The 26,569-nt window shown below is 43.3% G+C and overlaps 3 protein-coding genes across 6 annotated transcripts in view; 1 reads left to right on the top strand and 2 right to left on the bottom strand.

Moving 5' to 3' along the window:
* The first annotated feature begins 263 nt into the window (after window positions 1-263).
* wfikkn1 (WAP, follistatin/kazal, immunoglobulin, kunitz and netrin domain containing 1) lies at window positions 264-3,065 on the top strand. The gene is made up of 2 exons (XM_084318094.1): window positions 264-1,280; window positions 1,482-3,065. Exons 1-2 carry the CDS (start codon window positions 1,017-1,019, stop codon window positions 3,000-3,002), a joined length of 1,785 nt encoding a protein of 594 aa, XP_084174220.1. The 5' UTR covers window positions 264-1,016; the 3' UTR covers window positions 3,003-3,065.
* A 1,370-nt stretch (window positions 3,066-4,435) lies between these two features.
* On the bottom strand, window positions 4,436-7,601 carry mettl26 (methyltransferase like 26). The gene is made up of 6 exons (XM_084318159.1): window positions 7,251-7,601; window positions 6,677-6,839; window positions 6,129-6,188; window positions 5,561-5,628; window positions 4,969-5,047; window positions 4,436-4,763 (listed from the first exon to the last, which is right to left on the bottom strand). Exons 1-6 carry the CDS (start codon window positions 7,448-7,450, stop codon window positions 4,707-4,709), a joined length of 627 nt encoding a protein of 208 aa, XP_084174285.1. The 5' UTR covers window positions 7,451-7,601; the 3' UTR covers window positions 4,436-4,706.
* A 127-nt stretch (window positions 7,602-7,728) lies between these two features.
* ccdc88aa (coiled-coil domain containing 88Aa) overlaps window positions 7,729-26,569 on the bottom strand; it is a 62,680-nt gene continuing 43,839 nt past the window's right edge. For 2 of the 4 annotated variants that reach the window (XM_084319377.1, XM_084319375.1), the window contains exons 23-29: window positions 25,663-25,808; window positions 22,907-22,999; window positions 13,380-13,615; window positions 12,186-12,266; window positions 11,228-11,506; window positions 10,929-10,997; window positions 7,729-9,656 (exon numbers count right to left, since the gene is read on the bottom strand). In XM_084319377.1, coding sequence (XP_084175503.1) covers window positions 8,539-9,656; window positions 10,929-10,997; window positions 11,228-11,506; window positions 12,186-12,266; window positions 13,380-13,615; window positions 22,907-22,999; window positions 25,663-25,808 — 2,022 coding nt within the window. In that variant the 3' untranslated portion in view covers window positions 7,729-8,538. The remainder of the gene's footprint in view (window positions 9,657-10,928; window positions 10,998-11,227; window positions 11,507-12,185; window positions 12,267-13,379; window positions 13,616-22,906; window positions 23,000-25,662; window positions 25,809-26,569) is intronic. The other 2 variants (XM_084319376.1, XM_084319378.1) reach the window with 2 other exon arrangements.

Below are 26,569 nucleotides of genomic sequence, written 5' to 3' on the forward strand. Positions count from 1 at the left end.
GAGCTTTGTGTGAATGAGGGATGGCGGTCAATTGACCGACGTCTAGACGAGAAGAACGTAAACAACACGTTTTCCGATTATTCTCACGCGTGGTGCGCCACCACCACACCCCGTGTGTTTAGTTGCCCACCACCACCATCCCGTGTCTGGACTACAGAGGAAAGGAAGGATAAGGGATATATTCTGTTCAACGAAAACGTTAGTCTTGCCTAAAAAACCCTATGACACCGCTTAAAACTTTTTGAGCAAACGAGCTGTCAGCGATGATAGCGTTTGAAACTCCCCAGCAGCAGATAACACGGGATCGCCTCTGAATAATTGAGAAAGGCTTCCACTTATCACCTCACTGATGGCCACGGCACCTCTCTAAATGCCGTCTGGACGCATGAAACATTGCATTTCTCACCGGAATGTTTGTCTCCTCGCCGCGCCTCGGTTGGTGGGACAGCTTGCCAACATGGCCCCACAATTTCTTTGATGTTTTTACTATGTTTGTCCAGTTGCTTAGTGCACGGTGCGCCTTCATAAAAGTTTCCGACACTGGCCGACCCTGGGGGGCGGTCAGGGGGGCTGCCCTCTCCACCTCTATTCACACCCTCCTGAAAGACTGATGTCGCGTCTCGCGCTCTCATTGTGCAGCTTCGTCCGCTCATTGCCTGTTGTCTGGAAAGACGACTACAATAAGATTTTGTGCAATTTTCTCCTCTCTTAGTTATATCCTATGTGGGTACTTTATTTTTTATTTTTTATTACAAGACAATCTCAATCAATTTCTTCGTTCACATTTGGGATACTTGTATCCAGTCAATGTCCAGTCCGTGTGGGATTCGTTTTGTTCGCTGGTAAATGGTTTCTATTTTTTTCCCTCTGCACCAAACACATTAGCGCTCGATACTTGGGGAGAGACACAAAATGAATTGACATCTTGTTGTCACTGTGATCAGAGAAATATTGCTTATTTGAATGTCTAAGGTATGGAATTAGTCGGGGGTTGACTTTAAAGAAAAAGAGCAACAATGTATAAAATGACACCAGTACACGGGAAGAACGGAGGTACAAATGATTCACATTGGAGCAAAGCACATCGTCCAAATAAATCACTCGGAGGAATTAATTTAACCTTCATAATGGTTTGCCTCTGCGCATTACCCAAACTCTGTTTGAGTGCAAGTGTGACAGGACCCAAAGTTAAACATCCAGGAGTTTGTCCGAACAAGCTAAATGCCAATCTGTGGGTTGATGCGCAGAGCACCTGCGAGAGGGAATGCGACGTTGATGAGGTGACTATGTATCTTTACACTCTTTATTTCAGAAAAACAATAGTATCAAATAATATATTATTATGCATCTGCAGCTTGTTTTATCTTCTGTCAAAGTATAAGCCGGTCATTACTTTTGTATTGACCTGTTATCATGTTTGATGTGGCTCATTTTGGTTTCAGTATATCCCGTTTCCCCCCCTCCCCCACATATTTTTGCAGGACTGTGCAGACTTTGAGAAGTGCTGTACCAATGTGTGTGGCCTGAACAGCTGTGTGGCTGCACGCTTCTCCGACGGCTCGCCCGCCCAGCCGGACGGTCTGGGAGGAGACGACCCGGGCTCCGAGGCCACCTGCCAAGGCTTCATCTGCAGCCAGCAGGGAGCGACCTGTGGCATCTGGGAGGGCCAGCCCATCTGCAAGTGCCAGGACCGCTGCGAGAAGGAGCCCAACTTCACCTGTGCCTCGGACGGACTCACCTACTTCAACCGCTGTTACATGGACGCCGAGGCCTGTGTGCGAGGAGTGCTTCTGACCGTGGTGACCTGCCGCTTCTACCTCGCCGGGCCCCACACCAGCCCGCTGCCCCGGGACACCACCGCTCACCCCACGCCCACCTCCTCCCCGGAGGACCCCATGCCCCCGGCGCTGCTCTCCAACCCTAGCCACAAGTCCACCTACGTGGGGGGCACGGTCAACTTCCACTGCAACGTGGTCGGGGTCCCGCGACCCGACGTGACCTGGGAGAAGCAGAGCGAGCGGCGCGAGAGGCTCGTCATGAGGCCCGACCAGATGTACGGCAATGTGGTCATCACCAACATCGGCCAGCTGGTTATCTACAACGCCCAGGTGTGGGACACGGGCGTCTACACCTGCATCGCGCGGAGCACCGCGGGGGCCCTGCGCGCCGACTACCCGCTGTCCGTCGTTCGCCGAGCAGACGACGACTTCTCTGATGAGCCGGAGATGTTCATGGGGCGGCCCTTCTCGCCGGCGGACTGTCTGGCCGAGGTGGACCGGAGACGGTGCAGCGGAGAGCGCCACGTGGACTGGTACTACGACAGCAAGCAGGGGACCTGCGTGGCCTTCAGCAACAGCGGATGCGAGGACAGCCGCAACCGCTTTGAGACCTACGAAGAGTGCCGGGCGTCTTGCCAACGAGAAGGGACGGGCCTCTGTTCCCTGCCTGCCGTCCAGGGGCCCTGCAAGACCTGGGAGGCCCGCTGGGCCTGGAACTCCATCATGAAGCAGTGTCAGGCCTTCGCCTACGGAGGCTGCCACGGCAACGCCAACAGCTTCCGTACCAAGAAGGAGTGCGAGGCGAACTGCCCGCAGCCCAAGAGCAAGCCCTGTAAGACCTGCAGGGTGAAGGGGAAGATGGTACCCAGCTTATGCCGGAGCGACTTTGCGATCGTGGGGAGGCTGACGGAGATGATCGAAGACCTGGACTCCGGGATAGCTCGCTTCAGCCTGGAGGAGGTCCTCCGAGATGAGAAGATGGGCTTGAATTTCTTCAACACAAAGCACCTGGAGGTGACCCTCGCCAAGATAGATTGGAGCTGTCCTTGTCCTAACATCACTGTGGAGGACGGGCCTCTGCTGGTGATGGGTGAAGTGCAGGACGGCATGGCTATCATTCAGCCAGAGAGCTACGTCAGGCCCCTCACTGAACGCAGGCTTAAGAAGGTCCATGAGGTGTTGGATAAAAAGACCTGTGAGATATTGCAGCGCTTTCAGGACTAAGGCTGTTAGCCCACAGTGATTTATAATGATTAATGGTTCTGTGGTCACCTGTACTCTTAAAGGAACACGCCAACTTTTTGGTAAATTAGCTTATTTGCCATCTACCCTGGAGTTAGACAAGCAGATACATACCCTTTTCTTCTCTGTGCATGCATTAGGCTTAGGGAACAGCCGCACCGTTAGCCTAGCTTAGCCTCATTCACTGGAAGTAGGTGTGCCAGTGTAGCCTAGTTCCCAACGACCTCAAAAGCCCAGTAAAAAAATAAAAAAAATAAGGGCTTTTGAGGTGATGAAATCACTGCGCCCAGGCAGCAGTGGTTCGGCAAAAAATAGTTCAGAGTATATCTGTTTAGAAAACTAAAATGTCAATTTTCTTTTATTTCTCCACGTGGTAAATACACAGGTCACAACATGTTTACAGGAAAGTTTTGGAGTTGTATTTTGAGTGTATTTCGTGACTGTTGGGAACTAGGCTACACTGGCACACCTACTTCCAGTGAATGAGGCTAAGCTAGGCTAACAGTGCGGCTGTTCCCTAAGCCTAATGCATACACAGAGAAGAAAAGGGTATGTATCTGCTTGTCTAACTCCAGGGTAGATGGCAAATAAGCTAATTTACCAAAAAGTTGGCTTGTTCCTTTTAATGTTGAAGACAAGATTCCGAATTACAGCAAGTTAAACCAGATTGAAATATAAGTGACACCAACTACCAAGTGTCAAAGAAAATGCAGCAAAATATCCTTTTATTTACAGCATTTTATAAGTATGCTATAGAGCACATTCCATATTACCTCAAGTTGCCAGTGCTGTAACGTTCCTGTCTGTCTAGATCGTTGTTAAAAAAAAAAAAAAAAAAAAAAAGGGTTTTTTTGTGTATTCCATCTTAGTATTTGGAAATAAGGAATTTACTTTCTCCATGAATTGTACATGTATTTGTTTATATTAATGTATCGGTTGTGACGTTGAGGCCACTTTCTTTACCAAGGTTTGTTTTTTAAGCCTTTTGTCATGTAGCCTACTGTATTATTTATCTCATCCTTATCGAACGTACTTTGTGCGTCCCTCTTTATTCCATTTCTGCTTCTACAACACACTCCTCTTGAATCAATTTGATTGATTATCTCTGCATATTGATTGAAGAAATTAAAAAAAAAGAATCTGACCCATTTGAGTAGGGGGCAGTAGGTCTATTTACCGTTTGTAAAAAATGATGTATGTAGGCAAAACTTTCCTTCCAAGACTAAATCAAGCACACATCTTTTTGGGGAAGAGAGACCCCAGGGACAGTGAATGAAACCATGCGAGATTCGCTTTCACAAAAGCCCCCCCCCCCGTCTCTCAAAACACGTGTGCATGGGTTTGTTTCTGAAGCAGCGTTATGCCTACAAGATGACGTTGACGGGGGAAACGTCAAACAAATAACACAACGCAACTAAGAGCCATGTTCATTTTACTGAAATGCATTAGTGAACAATATATTTCAGATCAAACAAAGTATAAAACTTGTGCTACAATTATTTCTGTTGATACACTAAGTAATGGGGGGGGGGGGGGGGGTATGTGGAAATATAATTTATTTACATTTATGGACAATTTGGCAATGTTCGATGACTTGTTTCAGGTTCCGGTGGTGATGAGATGGCGGTCAGTGTTGTGGGAAACGGGTTCTTCAGTCAGCGTTCAGAAACGGAGCGGTGGGATAAGTCACACCAAGCTCTCTTTTCTGAACAGAAGACACTTGTTGTTAGCGGGCATGTCCACCTACAACGAAAAAGTAGAAATAAAACAAACATCACAAGTCTGATAGAATTGAGTGAAACAATTTTAAAAAATGGTCAGGAATCGTGTCGGTAATGTTTATTATAGCATTGTAAACGAGAACTCACACGATTGCATTTGCTGAAATCTCTCATCATCACATATTAAAAACAAATGTGTTGGACGTTGAAGGGAGCTGGTGACTTACCACTTTTTCCAGAAACAAGCCACTCTTTTGTGCAGTAGAACTGAGCAGGGAGATGTCCCTGAGACCCCACTCTGGGTTCCTGTAAGACGAGACGACATGAGCCACGTTAGGGCTGGGAGGAGGTACGCCATATACTAAGGTATAGTCATGGATCCATGCAAAGTTACTGATTGCACCATTCTTCGTGATTATATATATATATTGTAAGAAAATATATATGCATACTTTATATCTTGAAGTTGATATAAAAAAGAAGCCATATCACATTGTAAATGGTACTGGAAAACTAAGAAAAATATCCTGATATGATATTTTGTCTGTCGCGCCCAGCCCTAAGCCACATCAGGGTGATTAGATGAGGAGCAAGGATGTTGTGAACAAAAACACTAAAGAAATATACACACCAATGGATTTTGGGAAAACAACAAAATATGGGACTTATTCCATTGAAAGCTGATAAGGGAGGACATTTTATCCTTAATTGACCTATCTCAAGTTCCACCCCCTCTCAGCTTGACCAAGGAAAGCAACGTTTGTGATAGGAGGGTCCAGAAAAAGGGTGGAGCTTGAAATGATACAACACATACTGTACCTCTGCCTCAGACTGTGGTCAAAGTCCACGTTGCTTTGTGGGGTGATCTGGCCGCTCACAGCATACGGCTGGGGGTCGGAACACAGGAAATGCGTGTAAGGGGCTGTGCAAAATACGTTCTTAATACAACAAACATCACAGAATACACACAATGTAATTCCTATCACGGTAATCATCTGAAATTAGTTTTTCCATCATTGATTTCCATCATCTTGATTTATTGTGATGTTTCTTCTTGGACTTGTTTAAAGAAGACTTGTCCAGCCCATGGGGACATTAACGTGCAATTGCGGGCTTTACAAATACATTTGATTTGATATAGTATATCATGGTATCTGTTCATGTATGCAAAATCACAAGATAAATAATCCAATTACTGTTTGTTAACCCATTTGGGTGGCAGAATCATGTGCAACAATGATATCACAATATCATGATAGGATCCCAATACAATGATATTGAATTATTACCCAACCCTACACACAATAAAACGAGATATTACACTATAATCACTTGTATGCTAAAACTGTTAATAGCGCTTATGACATAGAACTCATTTCCAACTCACCCCATATGTCAGCAGAACTCCTTGTGGTTTCAGGACTGTCCCTGTCCCTTTGAATAAACCCTAGCAGATTGAAGAAAAAATGTCATGTGTCATGTTAAAGGGCCACTTCACCAAACTTCAGCAAACAATGCTCAATTATTGTGCACGCCACACGTCCCCAAAACTAAAACAATTCTGCACACATTTATTTAGTTATTGAGAGTAAATTAGTTTGACTATGGCCACCAGTGATGTCTTCAAGGACATTGAATCATTGTGCTGTGTTAATTACAGCTCAATGAAATGATAAGGTAGCAGTCCCTATAAGAGATTTTTTTTAAACATAATTCCATGGTACTGTAATAATTAACACTCAATGTCGCCGTATTCAAACTTAATTTCCTTTCAAAAACTGTCAGAGTTTTTGGTTGTGTGTGAAATTATGTGCAAAATAAACCAGCATGGCTTTTTGGTGAAGTGCCCCTTTAATAAGTGAACAGGGTGCTAATATTGTACGTGTTGAATTGTAGATGTATTCACGTGTTTTAGGGCCTACTCCCCTACTGTACCTCTGCACAAGCCATGGGGCTGATGTGGATCATGTTTATGTTGACGACCAGATCCAGGCTCTCTGGCTGGATCTCTCCCCAGTTCTCACATGGCAAAGAGGCATCTAGGTGAATGGCAGGCTTCACATTGTCCAGTTTGTACTGGGCTCTGTACGCTTCTATACTGATATTGGGAACAACAAAGGAGATGGTTCTCAATGCAGGCAGCCAGAAACGAAAACACAAGCATTGTATTATGAATTCCAATGTATGAGTGTCCTGTACGGAATCACGATAAATCAATCTCTTATTTAAATAGATTGGAATCTAGATTATTCACAATGATTAATGCATCATTTTCAGATGGTGGGAAAACCTTGTCTTCTACAAGGCATGGTGGTTTCAGTCTAGCCTGCCGACTCCACACGGGTTCAAATCCCGGGGCTCATGTTTCCAGTAGATGATGAATGATGTCTTATTGTCTTCTCATCTCTGATGATCGCCACCACCAATCCGTTTTCATGTTCATCAACCTCGACCACTTCCACTGTCAATCGCATACATCATGCTAACACGCCCTCAGCAGCCTACTTACCTGGCCAGAGACTGACGGTCATATTCTGACGGCTGCCAGGTTATATTTCGTAAGGATTGGGCGAAGTGTGTGACATGTTGACCGGTGCCGGAGGAGATCTCCAGCGCGTCCAGGGCTCTCCCAGTGTTCACGCACTCACGGAGCACCGCTAGGATGGGCTCCTTGTTCCTCTCGGCAGCGGCAGCAATCTGAATCGACATATTGCCAAATTCCGGGTATACACGCCGCGCTAATCGATACAATCTGTGAAACCACTCCAGTTGAACTGATGACTGCAACACGCGATACAGTAACTAACGATCAAAGCTAGTTGCTGTTATCAGGGTATGAATGCTACAATGAATGTAACAATATTTTACTTCCGCATTGTATCACATGGTAGATTTGAGACCCAATAAGAATATTGGACAAGGGCTACCTCATGAATCATTCATTTATGTGAAAGCGCTGCAGAAAAACACACAATGCAAAAAAGACATCTGATAAAGGGATTCTTTATTTAAGGGGAAAATTACATCCAGATACACGTTATATTTTACAAGATTTACACATTTTCCATATGGGACCATGATACATTTCCCATTAGGCCCAAATTCAAATGCAAGCCACAAAACCACCATCATGTACACATTTGAATAACAGAGGAATCAACATAGGATGCTAACAAAAATATTGATCTAGCAACTTGAGACCATCTTGAGGGGTAATGATATAAATAGATAGAGAATAATAATAATAATAATAATAATAATAATAATAATAATAATAATAATAATAATAATACAAAAGAAAAAAAGATTTTTGCACAATGCAAAAAAGGTTTTGGCAAACATAAATATACACAACAAAGGATTGTCAATGTGCTTTTGGGTATGTAAACATTTCCATCACAAAACAAACATAATACCTTTCTGGTGAAATCACAACAAAACAAGGTATCTCTACCCATTGTTCACTTATTTACATTATTCCAAGCTTGTACCAAAATAATAGTTAAGAGGCTACTGTGCATAATCTATTTACTACATTTGATTGTGATCCTGAAAATGCTAGCACTGCTATGAGAACACGAGTTGCTGCTGGAGCTCTCTGAAAAACAGAAACCAAAATCTATCTACTTTACTACAGTTTCGTGCTCACCTATTAGGTACTACTGAATAATCAGAATATCCATGGCAAAAACATAGATAATAAGTTACAGATATTTAAATGAAGTTGTGTGCTTCTCTCGGTGGAGCACCAGGCATCACAGCGACCTGCATGTTTTGCAACATAGTATGACATGTTTTCATGTAGTTATGAACGCCTCGTCTTTCTTCTCTTCCACACCAGTCCCCTCGTTCTCCACCTCACAGCAATGGCCTACGTTTTGGTTTTGCTCAGGCTCCACGTTTGTCAGTGTCCGCGCTGTGGCCTCCGGTCTCAGAGATGGACAGGGGACGCTCCGCCCCGGAGACGGATTCAGACCGAGGACGGCCCGGTTCTTCTTCTGGTTCTCATCCGGACGGGTCGTCGCCGTCGTGACCACAGAGTCGCTAAAGATGGTGTTGGAGAAGACAGAGTTCAAGGTGAACGGGGAGCCGAACAGCGTCTCCTGGACGGTGGCTGTGGGGCGGTCGGTGGCGCTAGCCACCGTTGGGTCTCTGGGGGGCTTGATGGGTGGCACGCGATCGGAGTCACTCTTATCGCCGTCCGGTTGTCGACTCTGATGCAGCTTGATCTGGTCCGACACCTGGGCGCTCGCCACACAGTCACTGAGAACACTGGAGCGTCGGGCGGAGCCCTCTGCCGTGGAGATCACACTGCTGGCTCTAGGGAGGGTCCCGGGGGCCCTGGATCCCCTCAGACGCCCCTCTTTCCCCAGAGGGGTGGAGAAGCAGTTGAGGCAGCCGGACACCGAGGACGACTTCCCCTGAAGGTAGAGCACCGTGATCGGGGAACAAGCGGAGGAGCGCGTGGTCTCGGCTTTCGTCGAGGCCGGTTTGGAATTCACGTCGCCGCCGCCGCCGGACCCCTGGGTTTGTTTGAGGGCACCTTCCACGTCGGAGGAGGAGTGGCGAGAGGCTTTCCCGCTTGAACCCCTCCTGATGCTCTTAGCGCCCCGGACGGGCCAGAGTTCCTGAGTGGCCCCCGCTTCTTTCAGTTTGGGTGCGGACTGCAGCGCAGAGGCGGCCCTGGCGGAGGTCTTCTCCTTGTGTGTGGGCGTGGTGGTGAAGGAGGGCTGCTGCTGCGGTGCGTGTCGCGGGGTGGATGCGTCACTGGGAGGCGGGTAGGAGGAGGAGGAGGAGCGGCGCGACGGGGGCTGCTGGACGGGACTGCTGCCGTTGGACCAGGGTTCGTTATCCAGACTCATGCTGAACTCACCGCTGCTCTCGCTGTGGGGTCGACACGGTGTGCCGTTCGACCCTGGAGAAACACAACCAGCCAGGGTTGGGAAAGAAGGGAGGGAAGGAAGGAAACATGGTAAATGGACTGCATTTATGTAGCGCTTTTATCCAAAGTGCTTTACAATTCATGCCTCGCATTCTAGTTGGGTCATCTGTGGCACTTCCGTGACCGTGGAGAGCGAAGGTCCGTTTCTCAATGGATTTGTCATCTAGGAGGGTTAATAAACAAATTTAGCCGGGGTGTATTTTTTAGAAAAGGCAGGGACATTTTGTGAGACCAAAATCCAAAACGGCTGCCGTGGAAGTTTACTTTTTAATGGCTTGACCTACAATGATGCACAATACATGGTTTCAGAGCTTATTTTGGTCAGGGAATATATATTTGGTGTTTATATAATGAAATCACCTATTTTGACCTTCAAATGCAAGATGGCTGCACATTTTTAGCTCCAAAAGGGATTTTTTTCAAAATGGTCTCAGAGCCTTCATATTAGGCTCTAATGAAAGAAAGCTCTGCTCATGATGAGTTGAATAATATACAGTATAAATACACAGAAGTAATCTCTAACGTCAATAAAGTCAATGTTTTTGTGTAAACAACAGTTGATGATTTGCGGTTTTCCATTAAATAGGGTAGGCTACTGAGAATATGGTGTTCAGTTCATCCCATCACATTTTTGCAAGGTTGCGAGGTGCCAACCAGAGAAGATGTTACAGATACCCATACAGATTAACCATATCTCCAACAATCTCCCAACCCTTACTTGGCATTCCTTCACAGTTAAAGAGTTACTACATTTAGTTGAAAAACAAGTACAATATTCATACTCTTTCCTATGAGATGTTGAGCCGTACATTTGAAAACAAATTCATGAAAAATGTAAGATAATTATATAATTATAATAAAATAATAAATATAATTTTTAATTATAGCTTTTTCTAAACAGCAATATTTAACTTTACTGCCATTTAATAACGGCAACATCATATCCAAAATCCCATTCCATTTAACATAACACGCTCATCTTAATCCCATGGGATTATTTACCCCCCACTGCCATATTGTATGAAACAACTGTTAATGGTGTCACCATAGTATCTTTAGCCACCAACAGGGGGCAGGGGAGTCAAGCTCTTGTGGCAACTGATGGCCACCACTGCAGTCAGCACTGAGATTAACATGAATCAAGGGCATGTTTAGGATTTGAAGGATTTTACTCCTAATTCCAGAGATGCTTCCACATCTGTATACATGCAGAATCCTCTAAAACGAGCACTGAGAGGGCTTTACCGTGATGCTGGACCTCGTCGTTGTCCTCCAAGCCAGATGGCACGGCGCTGTCGTTGGAATCCTTGTCTGCTGGGCACAAAGGGTCAATGGACAGAACATTAGACATGAGTGAATGGGTGTCAAGGGCTGACAGTGTTGCCACTCACACTGTCAATCTCTCTAGCACCGCTGACTAAAAAAGCAGGAGCACACGGGGAGGGTCGTCTCTCTGCTGCTCTACTCAACACAGGAAGCCAGGTAGCTAGCTAATGAAGATGACATGGAAAATGAAAACAATGGAACGATTTGTCTCTATATACCTGTCACCCATGGCTCTGAAATGCCTGGGGAGGTGGTGGTGTTGGTGGAGTGGAGATGGGTGGACGGAGTGGTTTGATGGTGGTGGAGGTGGAGGATGGTCAAGATGGAGGAGGCGAGGGACGAGGTCGACCTGTTCTTCTGCTGCTCCTGATCCTCCTCCTCCTCCTCCTCACCGTCTGACCCCTCCACCTCACCGTATGACCCCTCCAGCTGCTCCAAGCTATCGGCCCACTGGTCCTCCTCGGACCGGGCTGAGGGGTATGTCAGGTCGCTCACGGCTGGGTTGAGGATGAAGGGGGGATGGGTGGATAGATGGATGGATGAAAGGAGTAGGATGTAGATGAGGGAGGGAATGGAGACAGGGGTTGAATTGGTCATAGATATTATTTAGTGGTATATCTCTGTGGTATCATGTGTGTGGAGTGGCCTCAGTAATGTATGGAGATGGAGATGGGATGTTCGCTACATAGACGTGACAGTGGATCATACAATCATTGTTTTAATCCGTGTGCTTCTCTCTCGGCCCTCTGGCTACAGCTGGGTGGTGGTTAAGCTCCTCCTGCAATGCAGTATTATCCCCTTGACCTCTATTCCTAGAACTTCAGAATGACTCTTAACACTCGCCTCTTGAAACCAAGTGACCCATATCTAGGTTACCGTATTTCATTCATCAAAGTGTGACGTGGTGAAATGAGGTTAAGTATATTATGGACACGACATTTAACAGCGGTGTCCTTTCTGAAGTCTCACTTCGGGTTAGTTAGTGTGTATAGCACAACATCCTCATGGTAACTAATCATTTGAACTTCAGGGTCACTCTCGCTTGCATTATGACGACGGTTGACGGTGTGATAGAAAAAGCGCTGCGTGTTATAATGTATTTTCTTTCACTAAACTAAAAAGACAAGCGGCTGCGAACCAAGATGAAGTGAGACACTGGACCTCTGTGTTTCTTACACATGGAACGACGGAAGAGGGACTTGACTTTGTCTCTGTCCTTCAGCCGGTTCCTCAAACGGGGAAAGAGTTTCAGTGCAGCTACTTAACGGCAAGCGTGACCACAAGGGGAGGCAGGGAGGGGCGTGGGAGGAGGAGAGGAGGAGAGGTGTACATCAGTAGAAACAGGGAGAGGAAGGAAGGGATGTAGGGAGGGAAGGAAGGAAGGAAGGAAGGAAGGAAGGAAGGAAGGAAGGAAGGAAGGAAGGAAGGAAGGAAGGAAGGAAGGAAGGAAGGGAGGGATGCATTGAGGAAGAAGGATAGGAATGAAGAGAACACATTAACGCACAAAGGACTGACACAGAAACATACATGGGACTCTTTAGGGAAGTGTGTTCACACACACACACACACACACACACACACACACACACACAATCATCATGCCTTAGTGATATTGCCCCATTTACACATGACACGTACAGCTCATGACAGGTGTTGGATGTATTCAACTTTGACATTCTGGATTTAGTTGGTTATTGTTCCTCACCAGCCACTTGTATATTGGGGCTAATGTTAGCATTATTAGCCACATTGAACCCATGGGTAACAGCTACATGGAAGCTAGCTGTGGTCGTGGTCCTTGGTTTCAGTGCTAATGCTGAGATCTAATTTTAGGACAGACTTTTGGAGCATCTGGTGAAGAACAATAACTCAAACTGAAAGCCAAAACATCCAACGTATGCCTTTAACAAGACCAAACACTTTGATATAATGGTTTGAACAGACAACTTCCCAAACAAGAGAAGCCAACATTCACATTATACTGAACAATGTATAGTATGTGAGTGAGGGGAGAGCACTGTGTCGCAGGGCCTTCGAGTGTTGATGTTACAGGTGTAGCTACTAGTTGACCTCTGCCTCCCTGTCCTGAGTGTGTAGAGGAGGATCCTGCGGTAACCAGACTAGGCCAGCATATATATATATATATATCTTACACATGTACAGTATATCTCTGTACAACAGCTTCACACATGTACCAAGATATGCCTCAGCAATAAACACAATTCAAACTCGTTCACATAACTGTTTATATCAATTCATATCTGCTAACACAATTACACTCTCTTCAAGTCAACGAGAAGCGCCGCCACATCCTAGACGTAGACGGTCTGATTGGGGTAGAGGGGGAGGGGCGGGGCCCGCAGTACTCACTGCTGCTTTGCCGAGGCGAGAGGGCGTCGGCCGCCACAGTGGAGGCGGAGCTCCCGGAGCCGTCCGAGCTGACGAAGGAGCCGTTTTCGTGGCAGGCGATGTGCGTCGTGCCGCCGAGGGCCTCGCAGGAGCCCGAGTGTGTCGGGGTCAGAGGGGTCAGGGAGTGCTCGGTCACTCGCTCGCGGCTCCGCGATTTAATCAGCTTCTTCACTTTCAGGGCGATCCAGTTCCCGCGCCTGGTTGGGAGGGGAGGAGGGCGGAGAGAGAGAACAGAGGAGTGAGGGCCGTGACACACAGGAGGAGCAGGAGGCGAACACGGAGGAGCGGCTCCTTCTCGGGTCAGCCGTCGGGACGTCCCGTTAAGTTCCTCTGCTCTCGATCCCGATCAGTTTAACCCTTTCACAGCCGCACTACAAGATTCAAGATTCAATAGTTTTATTTCAAACCACAGTGTTAGTTTGGCTACATTTACCATTGTCCGGCAAAACAACATTTGAAAAATAAATTAAATGGGAAAAGAGGAACCCCCCCCAAAAAAAAGTTAAAATAAAACAACAGCCAGAAACTATACACTGTTTGAAAAGGAGATGGAAGAAGCAAAGCGTATCTGTTTCCATCCCCCATCAATAACTAATTGCAATATTATATATACTTCAGCAAGTACAATATGACACGATTTCCAATACATGATACAATACAATTTGCAAATACTTCAACTACACACAACACAAGCACGCACACACACACACACACACACACACACACACACACACACACACACACTAGACTAGACTCTCATGTCACCCTTCAAATCATTCTCATACAATAAGTTGGACTTCCTCCCTGGTATAATTTGTGAACACCATCTTTTTGAACTTCCTCTTTAACACTTTGAGCGCCACGCCGGGTTTTCCTTTTTACCCCCTGAATGCCACCATCGGCGCCAATGTTAACGTTAATATCGCCTAATCTATGTTTTAAATTATGGCTATGTGTCTAATCTGCCCATCGCATTATCAAAGACTATTTCCCAGTCAGTGCTGTCAAGGCAGATTGTTTTTTTATCACTTCATTTCCGTTTCAGAGCATTTAGAAAAGCACTCGTTTTGAGATAAAAAACAGTTCATTCTGGACCATTCTGTGAAAATCGTCTTTTACTGTAATATTCCATAACGTTGTTATTTGTCGGCCTATTTATGAATTGTTTTCAAATAAACGCTAGATGATCAATATTATACGTGCACGCAAGCACATTCGGGCCGCGCACGGATAATCGCCGTTTTCATTTCCTCTTCGACTTTTACATAGAAACCGAAAGAGGACATTTCACAAAACAGCCTATATCTTCATCAAAATTAGTCTGATTATCCTAACACTGATAACATAGATTCCTTACCTGACATCAGATGGTATCCAACTGGTATATTCCAATTCCTGATCACCATTCGAAAAAATCGATAAGTGTATTGATCCAACGTGTGTACAGTGCAGTACATGAATCCGCGGGGCTCAGAGCCCCCTGAATGAATGCTGGGACTCCGGCTGCATCAGTGGACTGGAAAATGTGGAGTACCGGATTTCTTTCCCCATTCATTTTCATTGAGTCCATTCCAAAATCCCTTATGTCATCTGGGAGACGACAGGGGGCGCTTTTTTCCACAATGATTGCCGGCGCCGCTCGGGTATACTCGGGTAGGCTCGGGTGATGCAATATGATTTCAGATCGCTAAAAAAAAAAAAAAAAAAAAAAAAAAAATCTGGAAATCTCGTGAGTGGCTTTCAACCACCTATAAAAAAACCCGAGATATCTCGTGAGTGGCACGGAAAGTGTTAATATACTTATAGATTGACTGGATTTGATCTCCTCCTCCAGATCATTCCACAAGGTAACTCCACACAGAGAAATACACATAGCCTTCCTGGTTGTTCTTGAAGATTGCTGTTCCAGTTTGAGTTTCCCTCTAAGGTTATATCTTTGAAGTCCAGCTCTCTCACAGAACAATTTCTGTATCTTGTCAGGAAGGCTGTGATGTATGACTCTGTACATGAACTGGGCGGTTCACATAATACCCACTCTTTGAAATGTTTGCTCTTACATGGCTTATGTGAGGCTTCCAACAAATCTTTTCATTTATGATCACTCCTAAAAAAGTGGTTTGCTGAACTCTTTCAATAACGGTATCATCTATCGTAACTTGGATCGGTGTGTCATAATTACGATTTCCAAAAATCATTAGTTTAGTTTTGTTCAAGTTTAGAGACAATCTGTTTTTGTCAAACCACTTTTTTTTTATTTGACCAATTCAGTTATGGTTTCATTCAAAATCTGTTGTAAACTCTCACCAGAGCAAATCATATTTGTATCATCTGCAAAAAGCACAAATTTCATTGTTTCAAGTTTCTTTTCAAGTTTCAAGTTTCTTTAATAGTTGTCATACAGAAGTACAGAATACTTTTATACAAAATGCTTCTTACTGTTACGCTCCAGAGACTGTGCAAGACAAGATAAGTATGAAATAAAATAACATAGTATAGCATGTAAATTAGAAGTAAAAAAAAATTAGGTCACAGTGTTCAGTTTTGACATATGTACAATGTTCGATGCAGAATAGACGTAACTGAGTTACCATATAATATACAATACTGTGCAGTGTACTAATATACAATACTATATAGTGCAAGGCAGAAATGGGATGAGGTGCAATTTAGGTACAATTTACAGTAGGTGTACGAGTTGTAGTGCAAATCCTTTATCAATAAATATAAAGTGTGTTTGTGTGATCTAAAGTGTGGAGAGTGGGTGCTGCAGTGTGTTGTTTGTTTAAGTGAGTGTGTGCGTGTGGGTGTGTGTGCTGTGTGCATTTGATGGTTGTTGCATAGTGTTTATTGTTCGTTTAGCAGCCTGATGGCCTGGGGATAGAAGCTTCAGATACTTTACAGATATCGTTAATGTACAAAAGAAACAAGCTTTTTGAAGGTCAATACAAATTCCCAGTACATGGTGTTTTTTGTCAATTGAAGTTGTTATTTCCTCTATTAGCTCAATGAGGGCCATGGTAGTGGATCTATTCCTCCTGAAGCCATATTGGCTGTCAATCAGCAATTTGTGTTTCTCAATGAACTCTTCAAGAACATGTTTTTCTATGTGTTTGCCTGTGTGCCCTCCCATAAAACGGAGTGTGATTGTTGTCTATATGTATCTTGTGTATTTACCCTCTGTACAGCACTTTGGTTGACACGCGTCATGTGAAATGTGCTTTATAAATAAATTTGATTGATTGATTGATGTGGACATTGCTCTGCTAAGCGAAACGCACATTCTAGGGAAAGACATAGATAAATTAGCGGACAACATATACCATAATATCAGTCACTCCTCTATTGGTACGAGAACTCGGGGTGTAGCAATAGTCGTTAAACGTAAGTTGAATATTGTACTAAAGGGAGTATGGTCTGATGTAGAAGGTCGGATAACTATAGCTAAGATTGAACATAAGAACAGGAAAATAGCGTTGATAGCGGTATACGCCCCAAATTTGTACGAAGAAGATTTCTTCACTACATTAACCAATGCAATGTTAGACATTCCCGATTACTCATTTATAATAGGAGCGGATTTTAATGCCATCTGGAACCCAAGGATGGACAAATCTTACCTCGCCTTTTCCAGCGAACAAAAGAATTCATCGAAGGCATTAAAGGATTGGTCAAAGATTACAGGTGTAAATGACTTATGGCGGTTACTTAATCCCACGACCCGAAAGTACTCTTGTCGATCTGCGAGACATAATACACTATCCAGAATAGATTATGTCTTTGCATCACAGAGACTATTTGATAATTATGAAGTGGAAATGATACCCAACGCACTATCAGATCACTGTTATTTACTCCTTAAAGGTACATTTGGTATACTATCCTCCCGAGCCCCAAGATGGCGATTTAACTCGTTGCTGCTTAATAACAAGGAATTCATTACACAACTCAAAGAAGCTCTTATAGTATTCCAACGGGAGAATGCAAACTCGGTGCAAGACCCCAGAATAATATGGATGTCGGTAAAGGGAATGATCAAAGACTTCACAAATAGCTTTTCCTCCAAAATGCGCAAGAATCAAAGCACAAAACTGGCTGAGCTGGAAACGCTTTACTCAACGTTATTTAATTCTCTGAAATACAACAACTCAACTCGACTAGAAAATCAAGTTAACGTACTAAAAATAGAGATCAATGCCATATACAGACAACAATCGGAAATACAAATACGCAGCACAAGACAACAGCAGTACTCCCATGGTTCCAAACCCAGCCACCTATTAGCCATGCGATTAAGAATTAATGCAACATTTGCAGATATAACTTCCATTAGCACAACAAGTACTTGTAACAGATCCTGTAAAAATAAACGATACATTCAAAGTATTCTACTCCGACTTATATAAATCAGAAATGACCTTCGATCAAAACAAAATGGACACATTTCTTAATCAAATTATTCTCCCTAAACTTTCAGAGGATGACGCTAAACAGTTAGAAACACCGATCACACTAGAGGAACTCAAGAAGGCCATAACCGCAATGAAAAGTGGTAAGGCTCCTGGAAGAGACGGTTTCCCATCAGAAATGTACCTTTCTTGTTGGGACATAATTGGCCCCTTATTACTAAATATGATCTTATACTCAGTCAAGGAGGGGAACTTCCATAAAAATGACAATATTGCACTCATAACAGTCCTCCTTAAAAAAGACAAAGACCCCAACGAGTGCGGTAGTTATAGACCTGTAAGCCTCCTCGGAACAGATATCAAACTGTACTCTAAGGTATTAGCCATCAGATTACAAAAGCATATGACGTCTTTAGTTCACCCGGACCAAACTGGCTTCATAGGAGGCCGCCTGATCACTGAGAACATAAGACGTATACTGCACGTACTTGATGCCGACAAGGAGGACACCATACCTAAGGCGATGCTGTCCCTGGATGCTATGAAGGCCTTTGACAGGCTGGAATGGTCGTATCTGTGGGCAGTGCTAGAAAGGATGGGGTTAGGAAAAGGATTCATCGATATGATTAAAGTATTATACAAAGACCCATCGGCCATGATTACAACAGGCACAATCATCTCCCAAATATTTCCGGTATCACGCTCTGCCAGACAGGGTTGTCCTCTTAGTCCCGGACTGTTCAATCTATCATTAGAGCCTTTAGCACAATATATAAGACAATCCCAATCCATAGAACCAATCGTAATCAAGGGCACACAACAAAAAATGTGTTTATATGCGGACGATGTAATATTGTTCATGCAAAACCCCAACACCACATTGCCTCATCTGCTCAAGTTGATTGAGGACTTTGGTGATTTATCGGGATTTAAGATAAATTGGCCGAAGTCGGCTTTCCTTCCACTTAACACCCCTGCAAAAAAAGATACAACCCTCCCAGGACAGATACCGATGGTAAAACATTTCAGATGCTTGGGAGTGGAAATATTCCCTACCATAAGACAAACGGTGAAGCACAACTACACAAAAATCCAAAACAAAATCAAAGACGACCTTGATAGATGGGCAAAACTTAAAAACACAGTACAAGCACGGATATCAATAGTTAAGATTAGGGATGCTCGATATTGGCTTTTTTACCGATACCGATATTCCGATATTGTCCAACTCTTAATTTCGATACCGATACCGATACCGATATCAACCGATACCGATATATGCAGGGTTTCCCCCCAAAAAAACTGAATAATTTCAGGTAATTAATAATTTAACTGGATGCATTCAAAAGGCTTTCTAAATGTAAGCATTATCTGTGCAAAATATGATAATTAAAAAAGTAAAAATTAACATTACATATCTCTTGTTGTTGAATTAAACCAACATGCATACTTTTGACAATAAATAAAATAAGAATTGGTTCTTACTTGCTTGCCTGGGTAAATAAAGGTTAAATAAATGTAAAAAAAAAAAAAAAAAAAAAAAAAAATCTTTTTTCGATACCGATATTTTCCGATATCACATTTTACTGCCGATATCGGCCGATAATATCGGTCGGCCGATAATATCGGACATCCCTAGTTAAGATGGATGTACTACCTAAAATCAACTTCTTCAGTTCAATGCTACCGTTACCCCCTCCAGAGGGTTACTGGAAAAGATTACACTCCTCCACATACAAATTTATTTGGAATAACAAACCACCACGTATAAAAAGATCCACCGCACAGAGAAATAAAGCAGATGGTGGCATGGCATTTCCAGATTTTTTCCTATATTTTAAGGCGTACACATTAAGTCCATTGACAACATGGTTTGACTCCCAAGCATTAGCATCCTGGAGAAAAATAGAAGAAAACATAGTAGCCCCACATAGACTGAAGGACATAGCATACACTAAACTACCAATCAAGCACTGTGAACGAAAATTTGGCCCCATAATTACTCATGCGATCCGGATATGGCGTGAATCACAAAAAAAAAATCCTAACCCACAAAAATGGCACAATCATACTCCCTTATTCAATAACAATGCACTCTTAATTGGAAAACGACCTATAAGATTCCCTATATGGGAAGAGCAAGGCATACACTCATTAGGGGATGTTTTTAACAAACAGGGTTTTTGTAGTGATAAAGAAATACGCAAATTTTTTTATCTCACCAAGTCCACATGGCTTTTTCACAAACAGTTAGAGCTATGTTTGAAGTCTCACGGTGTTCCATTAGACAGACCAATTGAACACCACAGATACCACAAATTCTTCTACGCAAGAGAGACATCGAGAGGTTTTGTTTCAGAATTTTATCATCAATTACTAACGTCCTCGTATGAAACCCTCCAACTTGACTCTGTCTGGAGGAGGGATATACCAGACCTGGAAAATGACTTTGATTGGCAAGGAGCCTGGGCAAATGTCCGACTTACATCAAGGAACCCGGATCATCAACAAATCAATCTTAACTATATTCACAGGACATACTTGACTCCTATAAGACTGTGCCGAATGGGGCTTAAACAAGATTCCAAATGCACCCAATGTGCAAATGGGGACGAAGGGACATTTATGCACATGTATTGGGACTGCTCACCAGTTAAGGCATTCTGGAAAGATGTGACCCAACAAATATCAAAACTCGTATCTTGGAATATACCTGTACACCCCTCTGTATTATTATTGAATGATGTTTTTGAGTTTGCAGTGAATCCACAGCTAAAGAGATTGGTTTTATCGGGTATCACAGTAGCCAAAAAGCTGATCGCATCACGCTGGTTTCAACCGGAAAAAATGTGCCGTAAAGTTTGGTTTCTTACATATCTCGATGTAATTTACCATGAAATATCTACAGCAAGAATTCTGGGTCTCAATGAATCCAAAATGTCAATGTGGTTAGAAGTGGTGGAGAGAATAAAAGCTAGCTTATAATGGTAGTGTCTGGTTAGGTGCGAGGGATAGTGGAGGTACTTCTCAAGGTGGGGTCCGGGAGGGGGGGGTTCGAGCTGAGCATATGTGTGTAGGTTTTTTTAGATAACAGGTATTAGGGGTATATCTTATATAAGACAACTAACTAAAATGTGATCTCATTGGATGTGCCCTGACAATTAATGCTTGTATATCTTATCGTGTGTTGTCATGTTTGTTTATATGTTTGTTTAAAAAATAATAAAAAAAGAAAATACAAAAAAAGAAAAAAAGTCTTTTTACATAAATCTTCTCCAGAATCTTAGAAAATTGGGAAAGCAGAGAAACCGGCCTATAATTTGTAAACTGGTGTTTGTCCCCTGTTTTAAATATCGGTAATACTTTTGCAGTTTATCATACGAGGAAATATTCCCCATTGTAAAGACAAATTACAGATATGTGTGAATGGTTTGACAAATCCTTCCGCTACGTTCTTAATCACGGTCATGTCAATGTCATTCCAATCCGTTGATGTTTTATTTTTACAGTTCTTGAGTATGGCCATGATTGCATTTCCATCTGTTGGAGTAAGAAACATGGAGCTTTGGTTTCTATGGATTGAGTCTTCTACACCCACATTTAGTGTCGGACCGCTTTCTGTGATTTTTTCAGCTAGACTAGGTCCAACCCCTACAAAGAACTTGTTAAAGCCATCGGCCACTTCCTCCATATTACTACTTTTCCTGCCGTCCTCCATGAAGTAATTTGGATACAGTCCACCTTTTGGCCCTTTTCGTATTATGTCATTAAGCACTTTCCAAATACCCTTGCTATCATGTTTATTCCTTTCTAGTAAGTTGGCATAAAAAAACCTTTTTACAATTCCTCATAATATTACTTAGTTTGTTTTTATATTGTTTATATTTCAATTCAGACTCTTCCGTCCTATTTATAATAAATTGCTTATACAAAAGGTTTTTCTTTTTACTGGCGTTCAACCTTGGTTAACCAGGGTTTTGTACAGTATTTTTTCTTGTTACATTTTACTAATGGGCAAGGCTTATTGTACAGATTCATGAATATATCCAGAAAGGACTCATAAGCAGCATCAGTGTCCTGTTCTAGGTACAGTTTCCCAATGCTGGGCCATTAACTCATTCTTAAGGGCATTCATTGAACTATCAGTCTTAACCCGTATATATTTGGGTGCGGTATCTGTTCTGTTCTTTTCGTAATTAACTTCATACACCGTAAACACAGGTAAATGGTCCGAAATGTCATTGATTAATAATCCACTAATGGTGTTACCAAAACTGTTACAAAATATGTTATCTATTAGAGTAGCGCTATGTTGGGAAGTTATTCTACTGGGTCTGATGATGTTTGGAAGCAAACTCATACTGCACATTGAATCAATAAATGCTTCTGTTGTTTTATGATGCTTAGCCTTTAATAAATCAATGTTGAAGTCACCACATAAAAACAAGTCCTTTTGAACGTGACTTGAAAATAATGTCTCCATCCACTCCGTAAATTCTCCAGCCGCACTACCAAAACGGTTAACCCTTTCACTGCGACAATACACATAATGTTAACCCTATCATAACCGTCGGTTCTGTGATAGTAAAGGGTTAACCTTCTGTCGTGTGGCAGTGAAAGGGTTAATATTGAGTATCTGCCAAGTCCCGATCAAATATTAAAATGTTCCTAGATAATTTAGCTGCACAGTGCACTTTCAGTATATTAAAGTTAGTAAAAACCATTTCAATGTTGTAGGTAAGATATGCTTGGTAATTGAATAGTTCTGCTTAAAGACAGAAATAGCCTACATCACAGCTTTCCCTGTTTTCTTTTTTTTTTTACAAAAAATGATCTGAATTTGATTGGGCTTAATATACCATGACACCGATCAATTAAAATATCCGATCTGTCTGATCGGGACAACCCTATAGTCAGCGGAGTTTCATATACAAACCAAAAGGTGTGTGTGTGTATAAAATTAGACGATGCACCACTCATGGTCCACCTTGCTGAAAAAATGTATAAACTCTAAACCAAATATGTCTGAAGTTGTACAATTTACTTTTCTTTATGTTGGCATTACTACTACAGGCTCTTTACCTGCGTTGAGGGGAGGGGTCATAGAACTTGTACTGGTCCATGATCTTCTCCTCCAGCTTTTCCTTCTGCCTCCTCAACTCATTCAGCTTGTCACTGAGGAGAGAGAGTCGCGTTAACGGTAATATATATTATTATTACTATATATTTCTTCGAGAGCTGCAGTGGGTATGACCCTCACTGAATCTCTGGAGATATAGAGGCACTGCCTCACGCGAGAGTAAAGACAGAGTCGATAGAGAGCAAACAGGAGGTGGGGGATTCGCTGTGGAAATGAACAATGACCTGTTTGACCTCATTCGACTGTCACACTGTTCCACGTCCGGCAAATTGAACATCAAGTTTCAAGTTTCAAGTTTCTTTAATAGTTGTCATACAGAAGTACAGAATACTTTCATACAAAATGCTTCTTACTGTTACGCTCCAGAGACTGTGCTAGACAAGATAGTATCAAATAACATAGTATAGCATGTAATTTAGAAGAAGAAAATGAGGTCACAGTGTTCGGTATAGACATATGTACAATGTTCTGAGTTACCATATAATATACAATACTATGCAGTGTACTAATGTACAGTACTATATAGTGCAAAGCAGAAATGGGATGAGGTACAATTTAGGTACAATTTACAGTAAGGTGTACGAGTTGTAGTGCAATCCTTCATCAATAAATATAAAGTGTGGGGAGTGGGTGCTACAGTGTGTTTGTTTAAAGTGGGTGTGTGCTATAAAGTGTGTGGAGTGGGTGCTACAGTGTGTTTGTTTAAAGTGAGTGTGTGCGTGTGGATGTGTGTGCTATGTGCGTTTGGTGGTTGTTGTTGTGTAGTGTTCATTGTTCGTTTAGCAGCCTGATGGCCTGGGGATAGAAGCTTCTTCTGAGTCTTTCTGTGCTCGCCTTGAGACTCCGGTATCGCTTGCCTGACCGCAGCAGTTCAAAGAGGTTGTTCGGGTGACTGGAGTCTTTAATGATTCTCTTAGCCTTGCCCTTGCAACGCTTGTTGCCGGTCAAGATGCTCTCTATTGTACATGAGTAGAAGTTCTTAAGGATCTTCTGACTGACTTGGAACTTCCTTAGGCGCCTGAGGAAGTAGAGGCGTTGTCGTGCCTTCTTCACAACACTGTTAATGTGTGTGGTCCATGTCAAGTCCTCGGATATGTAGGCTCCGAGGTACTTAAAGCTGTTGACTCTCTCAACCGGTGCCCCGTCGATGCTGAGGGGGCTGTAGTCCTTGACCCCCGACCTCCTGAAGTCATCATCATTGGCATACCATATCCGTGTCCTGTGTTCAAACATCATCATCATTGGCATACCATATCTGTGTCCTGTGTTCAAACTGTTTCCATATTACTCACACGCCCTATGATATTCACTACTGATGGACAAGGGGGAGATTTATTCAATCTAGGCCAGCCTTTACAGTGACACACAGAGCGCAGGAATTGTAGGTCAGTCAACCTTTTTTTTTAAGCCGGCATCAATAATCCACACCCGGTCTGATTCGACAGATGTTCTGGGCATGCTCAGTGAGCATCCTGGTGTTCTGGGTGCCCTAAATAAGACCGGGTCCCTACACACTGATTACAACAATACTTTGGTTCCCTACACACTACTTACAACAAAACTTTGGTTCCCTACACACTACTTACAACAATACCTTGGTTCCCTACACACTGCTTACAACAATACCTTTGTTCCCTACACACTACTTACAATACCTCTGTTCCCTACACACTACTTACAACAATACCTTTGTTCCCTACACACTACTTACAACAATACCTTGGTTCCCTACACACTGCTTACAACAATACCTTGGTTCCCTACACACTGCTTACAACAATACCTTTGTTCCCTACACACTACTTACAACAATACCTTTGTTCCCTACACACTACTTACAATACCTCTGTTCCCTACACACTACTTACAACAATACCTTGGTTCCCTACACACTGCTTACAACAATACCTCTGTTCCCTACACACTGCTTACAACAATACCTCTGTTCCCTACACTGCTTACAACAATACCTCTGTTCCCTACACACTGCTTACAACAATACCTCTGTTCCCTACACTGCTTACAACAATACCTTGGTTCCCTACACACTACTTACAACAATACCTCTGTTCCCTACACACTACTTACAACAATACCTCTGTTCCCTACACACTACTTACAACAATACCTCTGTTCCCTACACACTACCTCTGTTCCCTACACACTACTTACAACAATACTTCTCACCAAGTGTTTATTATTGAGAGGGCCATGGTTGTTTACAGGCATGGTCTCTATTTGAAATGGAGCAGATATTTGTTCTCTTATGTTCTACTCAAGCAAGGTTCTATCCTGTCCCATCTAGTCATATACTAGCCTTTGTGGCTAGTATAAATAATATACTGTACATATTGTATACAGCAGTGTAGTTTATACTGGTCTAGGGTCCGTTTACACGTACCATCTAGTCCTATACTAGCCTTTGTACCACAGCAGTGTAGTTTATACTGGTCTAGGGTCAGTTTACACGTACCATCTAGTCCTATACTAGCCTTTGTACCACAGCACAGCAGTGTAGTTTATACTGGTCTAGGGTCAGTTTACACGTACCATCTAGTCCTATACTAGCCTTTGTACCACAGCACAGCAGTGTAGTTTATACTGGTCTAAGGTCAGTTTACACGTACCATCTAGTCCTATACTAGCCTTTGTACCACAGCACAGCAGTGTAGTTTATACTGGTCTAGGGTCAGCTTACATGTACTGTCTCTGCTCCACGTGGTACAGGTCTTTGCTCTCCATGGTCTGCTCCAGCAGGGTGCGGTTCTGCAGCATCAGCGTCTGGATCTGACTCAGCAGGTGGCGATTCTCCTCCTCCAGGGTACCTTTCAACTGGCTTAGCAGCTAGGGAGAGAGGGAGGGAGAGAGAGAGAGAGAGAGAGAGAGAGAGAGAGAGAGAGAGAGAGAGAGAGAGAGAGAGAGAGAGAGAGAGAGAGAGAGAGAGAGAGAGAGAGAGAGAGAGAGAGAGAGGGGGGGGAGAGAGAGAGAGATAGGGAGCAAGAGAGAGAGAGGGAGAGAGAGAGAGAGGGAGAGAGGGAGAGAGAGAGAGAGAGAGAGGGGGGGAGAGAGAGGGAGAGAGAGAGAGGGGGAAATAGAGAGAGGGGGGAGAGAGGGATAGAGATAACGAGAGGGGAGAGGGAGAGATGAGAGAGATAAAGAGAGAGAGAGACAGAGAGAGATAGGGAGAGGGGAGAGGGAGAGAGGGAGAGATGAGAGGGAGAGAGAGAGAGATGAGCGAGCATGCTGTTAAAAAGTCTGTTCAGAGAAGTCGGTTCACTCTGCCCCCGTCTTTAGTGTCACAGATTTACCTATTCAAAACTACCAGTGATCCGTCTCCTTATTGTTAAGTTGACACAATTGGTGTGATATTTGTCTTTGATCTATTATTGTGGCAAATGTCATGTTTCTATCATGTACAATGTCATGGGAAAACAACATTCTTTATGAAGGTTTTTGGGACGGATAAAACGCTGTCTATTCAATAAAATAGTTCTAGTCATAAGCTTAAGACAGTGTGCCGGAGGTCTTTCCTCTCCAAACCGGCAAGTCCCTCATTTTGCGGTTTTGCATGATTACCGACTACAATGGAGGCTTGTTAGCTAAGC

This window comes from Notolepis coatsorum (assembly GCF_963971535.1).
Source record: "Notolepis coatsorum genome assembly, chromosome: 7".
Classification (NCBI taxonomy): Eukaryota; Metazoa; Chordata; class Actinopteri; order Aulopiformes; family Paralepididae; genus Notolepis; species Notolepis coatsorum.

Coding starts and splice junctions, on each gene's coding strand:
- wfikkn1 (XM_084318094.1), top strand. CDS start 1,017: ATGTATAAAATGACACCAGTACACGGGAAGAACGGAGGTACAAATGAT. Junction 1,281..1,481: donor GGGAATGCGACGTTGATGAG/GTGACTATGTAT, acceptor ATATTTTTGCAG/GACTGTGCAGACTTTGAGAA.
- mettl26 (XM_084318159.1), bottom strand. CDS start 7,450: ATGTCGATTCAGATTGCTGCCGCTGCCGAGAGGAACAAGGAGCCCATC. Junction 6,840..7,250: donor GACCGTCAGTCTCTGGCCAG/GTAAGTAGGCTG, acceptor TCCCAATATCAG/TATAGAAGCGTACAGAGCCC. Junction 5,048..5,560: donor GACCACAGTCTGAGGCAGAG/GTACAGTATGTG, acceptor CTCGTCTTACAG/GAACCCAGAGTGGGGTCTCA.